This window comes from Anarrhichthys ocellatus, unplaced genomic scaffold (genome assembly GCF_004355925.1).
Source record: "Anarrhichthys ocellatus isolate YVR2014 unplaced genomic scaffold, GSC_Weel_1.0 scaffold5, whole genome shotgun sequence".
Lineage (NCBI taxonomy): Eukaryota > Metazoa > Chordata > Actinopteri > Perciformes > Anarhichadidae > Anarrhichthys > Anarrhichthys ocellatus.
In genome coordinates this window covers 15,375,074-15,389,157 of record NW_022280035.1, presented here as the reverse complement: position 1 = coordinate 15,389,157, position 14,084 = coordinate 15,375,074, and the positions used below count along the sequence as shown (strand labels likewise).

General features: G+C 42.4%; 1 protein-coding gene across 1 annotated transcript in view; it reads right to left on the bottom strand.

The window, feature by feature from the left end:
• The window catches only part of cacna1db (calcium channel, voltage-dependent, L type, alpha 1D subunit, b), a 72,997-nt gene that overhangs the window by 4,613 nt on the left and 54,300 nt on the right, over window positions 1-14,084 (bottom strand). Inside the window, exons 33-49 of the mRNA XM_031844983.1 lie at window positions 12,089-12,217; window positions 11,631-11,696; window positions 11,283-11,374; window positions 11,005-11,164; window positions 10,778-10,905; window positions 10,442-10,538; window positions 10,175-10,277; window positions 9,148-9,249; window positions 5,942-6,078; window positions 5,492-5,608; window positions 4,335-4,780; window positions 2,360-2,386; window positions 2,058-2,192; window positions 1,210-1,367; window positions 796-908; window positions 498-632; window positions 18-203 (exon numbers count right to left, since the gene is read on the bottom strand). Coding sequence (XP_031700843.1) covers window positions 18-203; window positions 498-632; window positions 796-908; window positions 1,210-1,367; window positions 2,058-2,192; window positions 2,360-2,386; window positions 4,335-4,780; window positions 5,492-5,608; window positions 5,942-6,078; window positions 9,148-9,249; window positions 10,175-10,277; window positions 10,442-10,538; window positions 10,778-10,905; window positions 11,005-11,164; window positions 11,283-11,374; window positions 11,631-11,696; window positions 12,089-12,217 — 2,331 coding nt within the window. The remainder of the gene's footprint in view (window positions 1-17; window positions 204-497; window positions 633-795; window positions 909-1,209; window positions 1,368-2,057; window positions 2,193-2,359; window positions 2,387-4,334; window positions 4,781-5,491; window positions 5,609-5,941; window positions 6,079-9,147; window positions 9,250-10,174; window positions 10,278-10,441; window positions 10,539-10,777; window positions 10,906-11,004; window positions 11,165-11,282; window positions 11,375-11,630; window positions 11,697-12,088; window positions 12,218-14,084) is intronic.

Genomic DNA, 14,084 nt, shown 5'->3' with positions numbered 1-14,084 from the left:
AAATGATTTGTACTCACAGCCTCCACCACACTGTTGGCGCTGCCTCTCTTCTGCAGTATGTGTGAGCAGCATTCTGCAGCTAACTTCAGATGTGACGGAGAGTGGCTGCGGCTGGGAGGTCCGTCCTGGCCGTCTGTATACCACGAACTCCTCTTCACTGCTCCGGGGATGCTGCTGATGCTGCCGGGGCTGCGCCAATCCACCTGAGTACACACATGCACACACACACACACACACACAGGCAATTTGAAACAACATGTTTTGTCAAAAGACACTGATCGAGATTCTTCTTTTATTCGTCAGGTATCAGATTGGTTTAATTGATGTCAGACATCAAAGGCATGATGAGAACATCAATAGTAAAAACAGCTAAATGAAAGATTGTAATAAGCCAGTTGTATTTCTGTGTTTATTTCATATTACTGAACCAGTCTTTTCATAAACATAAATGAGCAGGTTTATCTTTAACATGTCTTTGATCACACAGTGAACCACACCTGTATGAGTGGTGTGTAGCAGGGCGAGTAGTCGCGGCTGATGGGTGAGGCAGGAGGCGTGACCCAGGAGCAAAGCGACCGTGTAGGAGACAGACGGTGAATTCTGCTCGCATCGAAACCGGCCACCGCCATCACCTGAGGTTCAATCAATTGCACCCGGCATTTTTGGGTTGGGAGAGGAGACAAAACAGGTCTCTTACAAGTGCAATGCTTACCTTTGTAGCCACTGCATTTTGTGACAGTACTGTTTATTCATTCATCACGATATTGACAAACAGAAAAAGGTGTGTGAGTGTACCTGTTGCTGCACCAGGTGTAGTGGAAGAGCTGTGCAGGATGGAGAGGGAGGGGCGTCATCCTGACTACTTCTTCTGCGGAGACACTCAAAACTGAATGTCGGTCTCTTGGAAGCTGAGAAAACAAACAAGAACCAAAAATGGTCACTCTCTGGACTCCAACTCTGGTTACATACAGAAAAGTTAATACAGTGACAAGTATTCAAGATCAAAGTTAGACAAAACACAAGAAAAGCTCATTTTACGCACATTTGTATAATAACCGTACACTCATTTATTACAATGAACTGAATCTGAATGACGGTAACACAACTTGGTGCAATACATCTTTAGAGTTGAGTCAACAATACTGAAGGAGCGCCAACAAAATTCAATTTGAACTACTAAAGTACAGTTGATGTGCTCTTGAGCGTCACCTTGGGGTGAGGGTAAAAGCCACCTCCTGGGTGACCGCCTCTCAACATGGTAGATCGGCTGTTGGTCATCATCATAGTAACCCTCAGGCTGGTGGTCGCCCCTGGAAGCCCCAAGTTCAAAGTCTCCCTCTGCATCACGGTGGTCCTTGTTGGACAACCTGTGAATCAAATAGATAAAAGATATTTTTTAATTAAGTGATGTAGCCAAAAAAATTCTCTGTTTAAAAAAAAGTAAATATGTAACTCTAATATGATGAATACAAATATTTGGAGGGGGGAAATAAATTGGAAACAGGTAGCGATTGACTTCATAGTTATGTTGTTACTGGTGAGCATTCTGACAGTGACGCACGATGAACCACAAGTACTCATTCTAGATACGTTCTACATCAATTCTCAGCCACAAGAAAATACTTGTATTAAGTCATACTAACAAGATACAATCATGGCGGCAGTATTATATTGTGTGTATTGCAGTGTGACAGTTTTGTTGTGAGTGTAGCAGTCCCTCATTCTTTGATACTTGCTGTAATTTCCCTTTTCCCCCAAATCATTTTAGCTGAATGTCACAATTCCCCTGAGTTAATTGGAGGCTCATTCAGATCACCCGTTGACTGGCTTCTAATTAAGAATTGAAAGCAGCTTGGTGCATTTCCTCTCTTGGCCAATCAGGGTGAGATGACACCCTTTCTTTAGAGCTTAAGAGAAGGGGGGAACTGTACTTAGGACATTCCGATCGACTCAATCCAGGCTTCTTCCTGATCAGCTGAAATCTGGGGAATCAGTACGGTCACACAGTGTTTCCTCATATTATTTCAGGCTGACAGCTGCTGTTGCCATCACAGTACCTGTCCTTTGTGATGTCGTCTTCGTGAAACTCCTCCCCGCTGAAGTACTCTCCCGAGCCTCGCTCTTCATCGCTGTCTCCACCCCCCGGCTCCTCTCGGCGAATGGTGGAGTAAAGCCCACGACCGCTTTCTGACCTTGTATCGTAAAGTCAAAGACGCACTGATTAGTGCAAATTTGACAATTATACATACGTAGGAACTTCATGTCCCTATCGATTTTCTTTATTCGTAGGAAACACACACATTAATACTCCACACCAAAAAAAGGATATTGACAAAGGACGGTAACATCATGCACATACCTAATGTAGGCCTCATAGTACCGTGTCCTGCTCCGAGGAGAGGAAGTGGGCAGTCAGACAGACAGGAATATTTGCAACAGGAGATCAGGAAAGGAAAGGGAAGAGGTTGCATGCAATGACAAAGACAAGAGGACAAAAATGAAAGCACTTTCAAAAATAGATTTTTGCACAGCCTGAATATTATGTGAATGGTTTCACTACTTTACAAGCTTATTGTTCCAATACATACAGATGAAAATACTGTAATCTAAGTATTAGTATATGCTATATATACTAATAAGTTAAGTACATTTGTAGAGCCCAAATCTCTAGAAACGTTAGGATAAGCACCCTTTAGCTGGGGGTGAAATAAGACAAAAAACAAGTCCAAACACAAGCTTTTAATATAATTCAAACAGACTTTTGGTAAGATTAGTTATCTCCACCAGGACTGTTCACCTCTGTTTCTGTCCACTGCTAATCTTGCATCAGCTAACTGCTGCAGCAAATTCCAGACTATTTTGGGTGGCCAGTTACGGCTGCTCAACGACTCCTCGTGGTTGCGGTGACCCCCACTTTCTCAAAATACCCTTTGCCTGTTTTATACTGCTATTCACTGCCTGCTGACTCCTCACTCACTACTTATAAGTGTCCCCCTGCTAGTAGGGGCCGTTGGGAGAAACTCTAGGTTTAGGAAAACTGTCACGAACACGTTACCTCACAACAACACTTTGGGACACAAACATCGATCCCTTGGTTGAAAGTGCTGTATTTGTTTGATTTCTGCGGTGAAACTGAGTTGAGTACGTGGTCGTTGCAGACACACCTGGTGGAGATCTGCACTCTACTGAATGCACCTTTCTAGCTGTGTCTGTTGTATAATTATTCTATATCAATTTAGGTAGTAAGTGCTTGAATAGACATTTTTTTGATTGAGCTCATATGTGCTTGCTAACTGTTCTACTATGGACAATTAAAGGTGAATGTTAATAAGATGAAGTCCTGTACAATAACACTCGCAGTGGGAATATGGGTATACACTGTCAGGAGGGGGGGGGGGGGGGGAGGTATTAGGTGATACTTTTATACAAAAGCTATTTGTTGTGATCATGCATTCATCAAGGGAATGTCTAAATTGAAGCATGACTCGTTGCAACCTCTGGGACAGGAAGCAATACCCATGAAGATGCTCTTTTGCAATCAGCTGTAGAAGAAAATGTGATGCCTCTTAAATTTATGAACTGAATTTTTTTTATATTACCTTTGTATTTCTGCCATTCCTGTGTAACAGTAACCTCTGTGTCGAGAGACAATATTCTACATTGATTAACAGATCTCGGTGTGAAGAGAGCCCAGTAAGAGGTCACGCCTTAACTAATCAAATCACCTTTGGCTTTGTGAAGCAGACCTGTATTGAACCTGTGCAAATCCACAGACAGACCTGTGAGTTGGGTTCTCATACCCCTTTTTGTTTAACTGTTATTTCCTGTTGCTGTGTGGGAGGAGCTTTGTAAATAGGGGGATGAACAAGGTTTGACATGGAGCAATGAGATCTGCTCATGCTGAACAGGAGGCTCGGGGGAAGCCCTTTGTCTTTTATTGTTCCCTGGACGGTGAAGTCGGACTGGCTTCAATCAATATCCCAACATCACTCAGAATATTTTATTAGATAGATCTGAGACAATTCATTAATCGTATTGAAATATCACTCAGCCCTAGAGAGCAGTTTATCAACATGGCTCGTCTCAAACTGCTAAACATGTATCAAACTGACTTTAGTTTCTTTACTCAATGAAATTTGATATCAGATCTCAATCATGTAACAAAAATGTGAGCATCAATAAATAGATAATACATCTGTGACTATCATAAGCGATGCTCCCGAGGCTGCTTTTGTGTACGCAAAACAAGGTTCTCCTTTTTAAAGGGGACCTCTACTCTGGGGAGAACTACTGCACATGTGGAAACAAGTTGTACGAACCCTTTTTTCACTGACCTTGTGGAGTGTGACTTCCAAAGCTTGTCGTGTACTCCTTTGCTGTAAGTGGACGCTGATGATCCATTTTTGGAGGAGGATGGACGGTCTCCCCTTAACAAGCACTTCTGCTGCCTCCCATTGGTCATGGAGAGAAGTGAGGGCACGTTGGCATTGTTGAGGTTGGCATTGGAGGGTATTGGCGATTGATGGCAAGTGGAAACGCAGTGAGGATGATTATACGGATGAGGGGTGTGATAATTATGGTTATACTGGATGGGCGAAGAGTTCATCTCCGTCTCCTCTCCTCTGTCGGCGTCGCTGGCTCTCCTGCCTGTTTGGGTGGGTTCGGTTGAGGCACTACACGAGAAAGGCAGGATCTGTAGCGGCCGTTGGGTGACAGTGGTCGGGTGAAAGCAGCCTTGCTGATCAGCACTGACATGGTTCCCAAAAAGGCTGCCGTTATGCTGCAGAGAGACAACAGAAGCCAATGAGGACTGAGACAAAACAGCTTAATAGTGACAGTGAGCTGTTTCAAGTACAACGATACGCACAAAGAGAAAAGGAAGTTTTTCCTGTAGTTGATGATACAGTGCTCTTTGAAGAAAGGGTTCAATATATTACTGTGGCTAAGATCCATCTCACATCTGAAGGTGTGCCAGGTTCCTTTCTGTGTTAAATGCATGAGTGATATGCACAGTAATACATGAAACTTAATGATGAGTTTCACTCTTTCAGTTCTTATACCTCCATCAGAAATATGACAAATAATACTAAATAATAACAAAATTTGATGTTGTAAAACCAACGGAAATATAAATAAAGGTCCGCACACTGTAGCTCCCTTTAATTCATTAGCACATCCTTAAGTGACGTTTTGAGCTAATGCTCTTCTTCAGACTTGTATGTCATGAACGGTAAATTATCTGAGAGCACACCTAATTGGCTTCATCTAAGACGAATTGGGACGTCTGAATCTTACAGTTTTGTAAATAAAAGTATAAAGAATATCAGCAGACACCTCTCTTTGAAGTGTGGAATTAAAATAAATAAATAATCGGTCTGTTTTAATCAGCTTTATTTTGGAAATGTGTCCCTTTTTAATAACAAAAAAAACTAAAAACGATAACCAAACTAAAAATTCTAAATGTCTGAAGGGCTTCTTCAAGGATGTTTACCCTGTAGATTTCCTCTTCTTCCTCTCCATTGTCATCTACTAGCCCCGCCTCTTGCAGGTCACATGATATGGCTCTACGGATCTCTGGTCCAATGTCATGCAGCGTGCGCAGGCCGGCCTGCAAACAGAGCAGCTATAATATCGAACCTGCCAGCCGCTACGTTCCAGTTTTTTCCAGGTGTCAGCATGTCGCTGCCCAGACTTTTACAGATCCATAACAGTGATAACAGAGTAATCCATAAAAGCTGATAACATAGTTTCAAAGGCAGATGGAGCACATCTCATATATTCTTATCGTTTTGAACTATGTGGAGCATAAAAGTAAAACAAGCACAGTTACTTTTTAAGGGTCACTTCAGCCAGACATATCGTCTCACTTACTGTGGTATCCATCATGCAGAGAGTGTTATTTGTCCAGGTTACTCTGGATGATTCGTTGTACTTCACTCACCTGTAGAGCCATGGTTGTGTTCAGTCTCTCCCACGAGCGCATTCCTACAAGACCTTGCTCTTTGCGCCTCTTGAACTTCCTGAAGTAGTCCTGTATCAGGAAGGTGGCATAGAACTTCCCCACTGTTACCTCGTCATCTGAGTGAACAGACCAGACACACCAAAGCCTCCCAGATCAACACCAAAATATACTGAAATACCTCAACAACACACCAGCACACACACACACACACACTTCTTCAGAAGCACATCAAAGAAACTCTGGTCTTTGTGATTCGTCTGTACGTAATACTGTTTGTGTCGACACAGAGATAAGAAACATTCCATTCAAACTTAAAAACAGTGTAGCTAGACGTTATTCTTGACACTGTTTAATTTTCATAACTTGTGGTGAAGTTGAAGTGAAAAATAACATTTTCACACGAAAATGTGTGCAGCAGGTTTTAACCCGACAGCAGATAAGATCTATGGCTGCAGCTCCCATCTATGACAACATGTATGTGGTTATGAAAGGCTCCTCTCGCGCGGAAAAACAAAACCCACACATGCGTACGCAATTGCTCATGCAAGCGAAAGCAACATGTTGAACTCTTGAATTCTTAATGTACCAAACTCAGACTTTAGTTGGTGATGAGTTTATAATACAGTCGTTTATGACTGCATTGTCTATAAGTCTAACCAGTTACTACCACACATACCAGCACTACATCATATGGCGACTGCAGAATTTACTACATTCAACATCCACCCCTTCAGATACGGACGAGCGGAGGTGTTTTATATCTCTATATCCTAGAAAAACAACATGAGCTGTAGCAAGAAGCACATGCAACAAGGCAGCAAGAAAGAAACAGCAAGGATGATATCTATAGCTCCCCTCTCGAGGGCGAACACAGAAACAACATTTAGAACAACAAGAATCTGTGACTAAACACACTATCTGCCATGCAGGGAGGCTAATCAAGCGTGGGTCTGATTCACTCAGATAAGGTTGCTGAAGCAGAATGGGGAGAGAGACTAAAGGAAAAAGCTGAAAGCCAGTGCGTAGGAAATGTGGGCGTTTTTTTTTTTTTCATCATCATCACCTTTCCTAGAACCATTTTAGCCTTCAAATGAATCGAGTAAAGGTGACGAGTGTCTGTAGGATGGATGCTTTAAGATGGAAGCAGCATTCCATCCGGATTTGACGATCCATCTTAAAGCAGACGCATTTCTCTACGTCACCCGACACAGCCAGAGAGAAACTGTGAAAGGCTCTGCTCAGAAAGAAAACCTGTGAATAAAAGCGTATGCAAGGTTGTAAAAATGTTGAATTTCAGATGCGCACGAATGCATGGGCCGATTATTTATCAGTTTCCTGATTTCTGTTTTTCAAGCAAGTGATCTGCATCATTTTGAAAGTAGCCGAGTTGATCCTAGTGATTTTTAGGAATGTGTTTAACTGACTAACTTGACAAGATGGAAAGATTTTATTTTTGATCAACCTGGTGGGAGAAGATCAATGTACAGAACATATTGTGCCCACATACAGGTGGCAGCTGCTTCTATTTCTGGGCAGAGCCTGATGAAGTTTTTAAGAAAGAGGTATCAGTAGTTTCATGCCACCGGACTAAAACAGAACTGCCCCAGACAGTTAGGACGGCAGAAAGAGAAGAGAAGAAGGCCAGCGACTGACTGAGGACTCTACTGAAAGCAGAGGAAGCTGTGGAAGAGACAAGCTTGGCAGAAAAGGCTCAACAGAAAAGAAGGAGAAGAGGGGTTAGTAAATGAACACACACAAAGACATGCAGATGAATCAAGTTTGAGAGCTAAAGCATTGTAAGCATATAGTCCCTGGAAGAACTACATGAGCACAAGCATGAGGAACCTGTATGAACATGCTGGACTCATGTGTGCCTATCATCAGCACTCTATTTCAAATAATTCATTGTGTAAGGTGAGAGAATGATCCAAAGCAACTACCACGAATAAAAACTACAGCTTTCATTTGGACACACCTTGTGCTTGACCATTGGTAGCTGATGCATGCAACTAAAGTTGTTCATAAAGGAAGAGCACAGTTTACTTTGCTGTCAAGGTTTGTGCAGATCCTTTTCATATACTTTGTCTAAAGGAAGTGAAAACGTAGAACCAGACACAACGAGATCAATGATAAACAAAAGTAGAATTATGACAAAAAACGCCGTCAAAGTTTCTGTGAAACGAGGGGAAAGTGCTGCTCTATCTCGGTTTTGGTTAGCAAGCAGGCCTCGCTGCTTCAGTATAGCAAAAACAGGATGCTGAAGGTCCCTCATCAGCTATTTCTTAGTGTGATGCGCCTCCCAAAATCGTGCTTTTGTGTATTAAATATAACCACTATGTAGACTATAAAGGTGGATTTAAAAGTTTGCAATCCGCAGTGTGCAACTATTGTCAATGTAGAGTCATGTTTCAATGGATTCTAATGGTGACACAGTTTCTCATCTTAGAAAGAGTACCAAAGTCTTTGTCCAAATTTCTACAAACCGTAGTCAATTTTCACATTGACCTTTGACCAACAAATTCTAATCAGTTCAACTTTGAGAGCAAGTGTATGTTTGTAAGAAATTCGCTCAAAGTCTTCCTGAGATTTCACTTTCACGAGAATGAACAACCTGAAAACATAATTCCTCCAGTCACTTTAACAACTAAGAGCCACTTTTAAGCGTAGGGTGGACAGAATACCGACGATAGCCGTAATAAATCTCTTTAACTCTCACTCCTTCTCTGAGGAGGATTCAGTTATCACACCAAAATGTTTTGGAAATGAACTGTTTGTGGTGTGATTCTTTACTGCTGCAGTTTCCAGTGCCAAAAAACTAGTGAGTGCACAGTCTGCACAATGAACATCGTTCAGCAAAGGAAACGTGTATAAATAGCACTGACTTCCTTATTTAAATTCAAATTAGGGGAATAATATATATGCATTCAAATGCATGTCCATTGTTTGACACCCTTCCTCCTTCTATACTCTAGAATACTTTGCTGTGGGACTACCAGGAAATTTAACCTTAACATATGAGGTTGCCATTATTTAATTCTCTGGAACATACAAATGAGAAGCAGAGTGTATTCAAATCCGCTGAGAGACGGAACGGTACAGAAGAACAGAGGCACGCAGTGAGGTTTCTGTAAAGCAAATGAACCGTGGTGACCATGTGTTTCTATGTGTAGGTAATGATCACTGACCGCCTGCAGGGGGCACCACTTGGTCCAGCAGCTTCATGCTTGTCCTTTTCCAAATCTTCTTGATCACAGCTCTAAGCTCCTCATTGGCTTGATCCAGATTACCTTGGAAATGACAGAAAAAGTGGAATGTTTAACTGAAAAGTCACTTTGGTTAAAAGCAACGAGTCACTGATCAATGAATTGTTGTATTAAGGGGTATCTCGCTGAAAGTAAAGTATTAAGTATTATAATTCCATCTCTTACATTTACATTTAAAGTTGCAATGAATACACAAAATTCCCCCATGATAAACTAGTTACATGGGATTAAGATTTGAATGTTGGGAGCCCTGATGGCCATGGAGGAGAGATACTTATTGAACACCTATAGCTCCCTCTTGTGGCGAAATGTTGAACTGGAAGACACCAACTCAGTGAATAGGGGACTATTACTAAAAGTCAAAGATGCATGACATGACATTAATTAAAAAGACACTACATGAGGCATCCCAAAGTAAATAATTCAGAAGAAGGACAACGTGTTGAATCAAATCTTTTCCAATATTTTTTTAAAGATCTGTAGACTTGTTTATGTAAATCATTAATGACCACATAACATTTAATGCTGCAGCCCAATGAGGAAATCAATCAATACATCAATACATTTCAAGCGCAATGGAAATACAACGTTGGCCACCCAATGAATAATTTTGAACAAAGTGGCCCGTGGATGAAGGTAATTGCCAGTTTAGGAATCACTAGCCAAAGTGCTAAAGCCTCTCCGTCCACAACACTGTGGATGGGTGCTGTAGTGGTTTCTCTGGGCTGTTATCTCAAGGAGCTTTTATGCCACGAGGCTCCAGTGCACACAACATAACACTCTTTGACTCATACAACTCAAAATATCTATTTCATACTGTAAGTCCCTCTTTTTTGCTGTACAGAATGACAATGCACAGCTCAAAAAAGCTCAACAAAATAACATGGATCCATAAGAATAGAACCAAAAGTGTTGCAGATCTCTTAATTACTTAAAAGTCTTGACTCACCCTCAGTCTTAATCTTAAGAGCAGTGCGGACCAGAGCAAACAAGGTGGCATTAAACATGACTGTCCCATCACTGTTGAGGGGCATGTTCATCGCCACTAGACGCTGCAACAGAAGTACAGATTATGAAGGATGCATCAAAAGTGAAAAAGCTAGTAATCAATGTGTTAATGATGTACGAAAACTTTCACGTGTTTTTGTCAACATTCACCACATGCATTTCTCTATCTGTATGGGTGTTAGTGAGTCGTTATGTTGTCGAAACCTACCTTACAGGCCACTCTGTGAGGGCAGAGCTTGCCAAAGCCCAGCGGAGGCTGGATCCTCCTCAGCAGAGTCACCACATCAAGGTGCTTTATCCTGCCCCTGGCAACAAGATCCATTCAAATATAAGGCACTTTACCAGTGAGCAGCACAGTCTTCACTGCCACTCAGGTTCTGATAACTAACACATCATCAGTTAGTGCACCTCAGATGGTACGGCTGTTACCAAACAGTCACCATCCCATGTGTACTGACACAAATATTCCTTAGCTGTAACGTACAGTGTAAGGGATAGGTGAACTTCTGTTGATAGTTCTCTCCAAATGGTCCTGAGTACTTACTTGGCTTCAGGGTCGTATTCGGACCAGATCCTTTTAAACTCATCCAGGTGATGCGGCCCAAGAATGGACCAATCACGGGTCAGATAGTCAAAGTTGTCCATGATGACAGCAACAAACAGGTTGATGATCTGAAACCAGGATATTGCGATATTTTATTGTATTCAGGAAGGTGCCTGCTCAAGTCTGTGCTCAAACATTACTGCTACCACACACAGTGACATGATTACCAGGAAAGCACAGAGCATGTAGAAGGTGATGAAGTAGATGATGGCGAAGCCGCTGCCGCAAGTTCTCTCCTCTCCGGGGTTGTAGTCCGACTCTGAATCACACAGCTTCCCTGGCAGACAGGCCAGCATGATCTCCTGCCAGGCCTCACCTGTAGCACACCTAACATAGAGCCAGAAGCATTGATACAGGAGCAGGATGAGGGGTTTTCCCTCATGCATTTATGCATTTGTGAGGACTTCTAATGGCTGGTAACCAACAACTTAAGCTACACAAACACCTGAAGAGCATCAGGACCGCTTGAGGAAAGGTTTGAAAGTTGTTGTTGCGGTTGATTTGAGTTCCATCCACCATGGCTATTTTCCCAAACACCTAGAAAAGATAAAGAAGCATTAGCCAGCCTGCTCTTAACTTCTGACAAACATTCAAGACAAACTGGAAGGTCACTCAGAGTGCAAACCTTCGCAAAGGCCATGCCTTATCTCGCAACATTAACGCAAGTAAAAACAAATAATTTGTGTATCCGACCTGTGATTCAGGTCCGCTCCAAAATTGAATAGGTTCTTCCTTGTCCCATGCTACACCCTTCCACCAAGTGTCATGCAGGGTGTAAAACAGGTTACATTACCTGCATCCCAATTACAGCATAGATGAAGAACAGCATGGCTATCAGGAGTGCAACGTAGGGAAGAGCCTGGGTGGGGAAAAAAGAGAAAAGAGTGAGACACTGGAATCTGCAGTATCTAATTTGACTGAATGCATCGTCAAACCCCTGTTTCAGCACCAGATCCACTGGTTATCTTGATCAAATCTTGTACAACTAGCCCCACCTGTTGCAAATAGTTTGTCCTCTTATCTTACTATGCTACACAGTTTCTTCAGACCTATATCAGAACAGCATAAAATTAAAAAAGGCTCAAAAAATGCTACCCATGAACTGTGGTTATACCGGTTAAAAGCAAACCCAGAAACCAGTTTAAGAAGGTTAGATCTCTCACCTTGAACCCTAACTTGTGATAACAAGTGTAATCTCTCATCTCATTGGTCCATGACATTGCAGACTCAAGAGAGACGTCACAGTCTTACCTGGAACGACTTGATGAAGGTCCACAGCAGAGTCCTGATGCCCTCCCCCCTGCTCAGAAGTTTGACCAGTCGCATCACTCTGAACAGGCGGAAGAAGGTGATGGAGATGCGAGCGCTGTCCTCCGTGTTCTGAAGTGGAGGACGTAGAGAGTAATCAGGGGATGAGGAAACCGAGGGAGTAGCATCCAAACGCAGACAGTGATGAAGCTCCGTACCACTCATTCACTCATGCAGTCAGTCATGCATACATTTGTTCAGTCATCACGTGGGAGTCATACTAGCTTGCCAGCAACCTTAAAGTAGATGAAAATCAGTAAGAAGAAGTCTTCTCATTTGTGATCTTTCTGCATCCTTGCAATGACAACAACCAATGTGCATGCAGAGTAGCTGTCTTACACACAATGCCATGACCAACAGACCCGGAGGACACACTACATTTAACTCTGGATGATTCAAAACAGGCAACATACAATCTGTAGTCCAAAGACAGACAAACCAAAAGACAAACTGTACTTGTGTTTTTACAATTGATGCAAACATCGAAATGGATCTTGTATTGTCACGTTCAAATACAAGAACACGGGACATTTGACGAGAAACGTAAACTCAAAACAGTGCACTGACAACCGCAAACACTTGGGCAAGCTACGTTGAAATGAAGAAACAAAAGACCATACAGTGTTATCTGTCAGTCAGTGTCATGCCATGCACCCAGATAGGTCCAAGTCTCAACAGACAGAAATACGTCAGTTCAACCATGAAACTGGAGCCAAAATGCAACAAACCAGGTAGATTCAAAACAAGACTTTGACAAACATCGAGAGTTCAATCACAAACCATCACACGGTTGAATAAGTGAGAGCATAAAGCATCTCAATGTTTTCATCAGTACGTGAGCGACAGAGTGACAACAAAGAGATCTTGATGCTGAGTGATAACAGAAGATGGGCTTTGATAATGTTCTTACCCCTGGCTCCACTATCACCTTGACGACAGGAATGGCTGCTGACTTGAAATCAAAAGCCTAAAGTTAATCCGAGATACACAAACCAGCGGTACACCCCCAAAATGTTCACGAGTCATCGTGACCTTTTGATTTTTTCAAAATACAATTGCTTTAAAAACGCTCGGAAGCACCTTCACTTAAAAACAACAACACAGCATTACAATGAATACCACGAACAGGAACATTATCATTTTAAAGCCTGTCATGCAAAAGCTTTTCCACATATTCTCAACAGCAACACCAGACATAAGATGCAAGCATTCAGTGCTGACAGATAATGTGTTCTTCACCTAAATACTGAATAGTTTAGCTGTAGACATTGACAATAAGGAGAAAGCACTGAGACGCCTTCTTAAAGGAAAATGCTGACATTGTTTGTTTTACTTGTTTTTTTTCTTCATATTCCAGATGGCCATGTTGTGGTGAAAATATTTGTGTATTGGAATGGTCCGATGACATGGGGGTGAAAATAACAAGAGCCGTCTGTATGTGTCCTCCAATCAATCATGTGCCTGCTTCCCTCACCTCAGTCTCTGCTTTTGTGCACTGATTTGCTGAAGGTGAATATCCAGTCTGAGTGATTTTTCTCTCAGATGAGCTTCGCCACCAACATGCTCAATTGGTCGAAAAGCCCCCGGCAAGGGCTGACTAGTGCCAACGGTGCGGGACACACCGCAGAAACTGCCACAAAGGCTCACAGACAACCTGACATTGGCCAAAAGTCGATCATCGGAGCCTTTAGAGAACTTTCTCTTCCTTTCTTTCCAAGCTACCAGAACGTGCTGTTTTTAACCCACTGTCTGCTTACAAAACAACCTCCTAGACCCCCACTAATCTGGTTTTAAAGCAGGCTGCTCAACTGATAAGGGCCTCTTTGCAGTGACAGTGCTGCACGCTGCCTTCAGACCTCTGCTACAAGTCCTGTTTGCTGCAACCAAAACAGTGAAACACCAGCTCCTCCTCTCCACCCTTATAGGAGTTGGCGTCTCA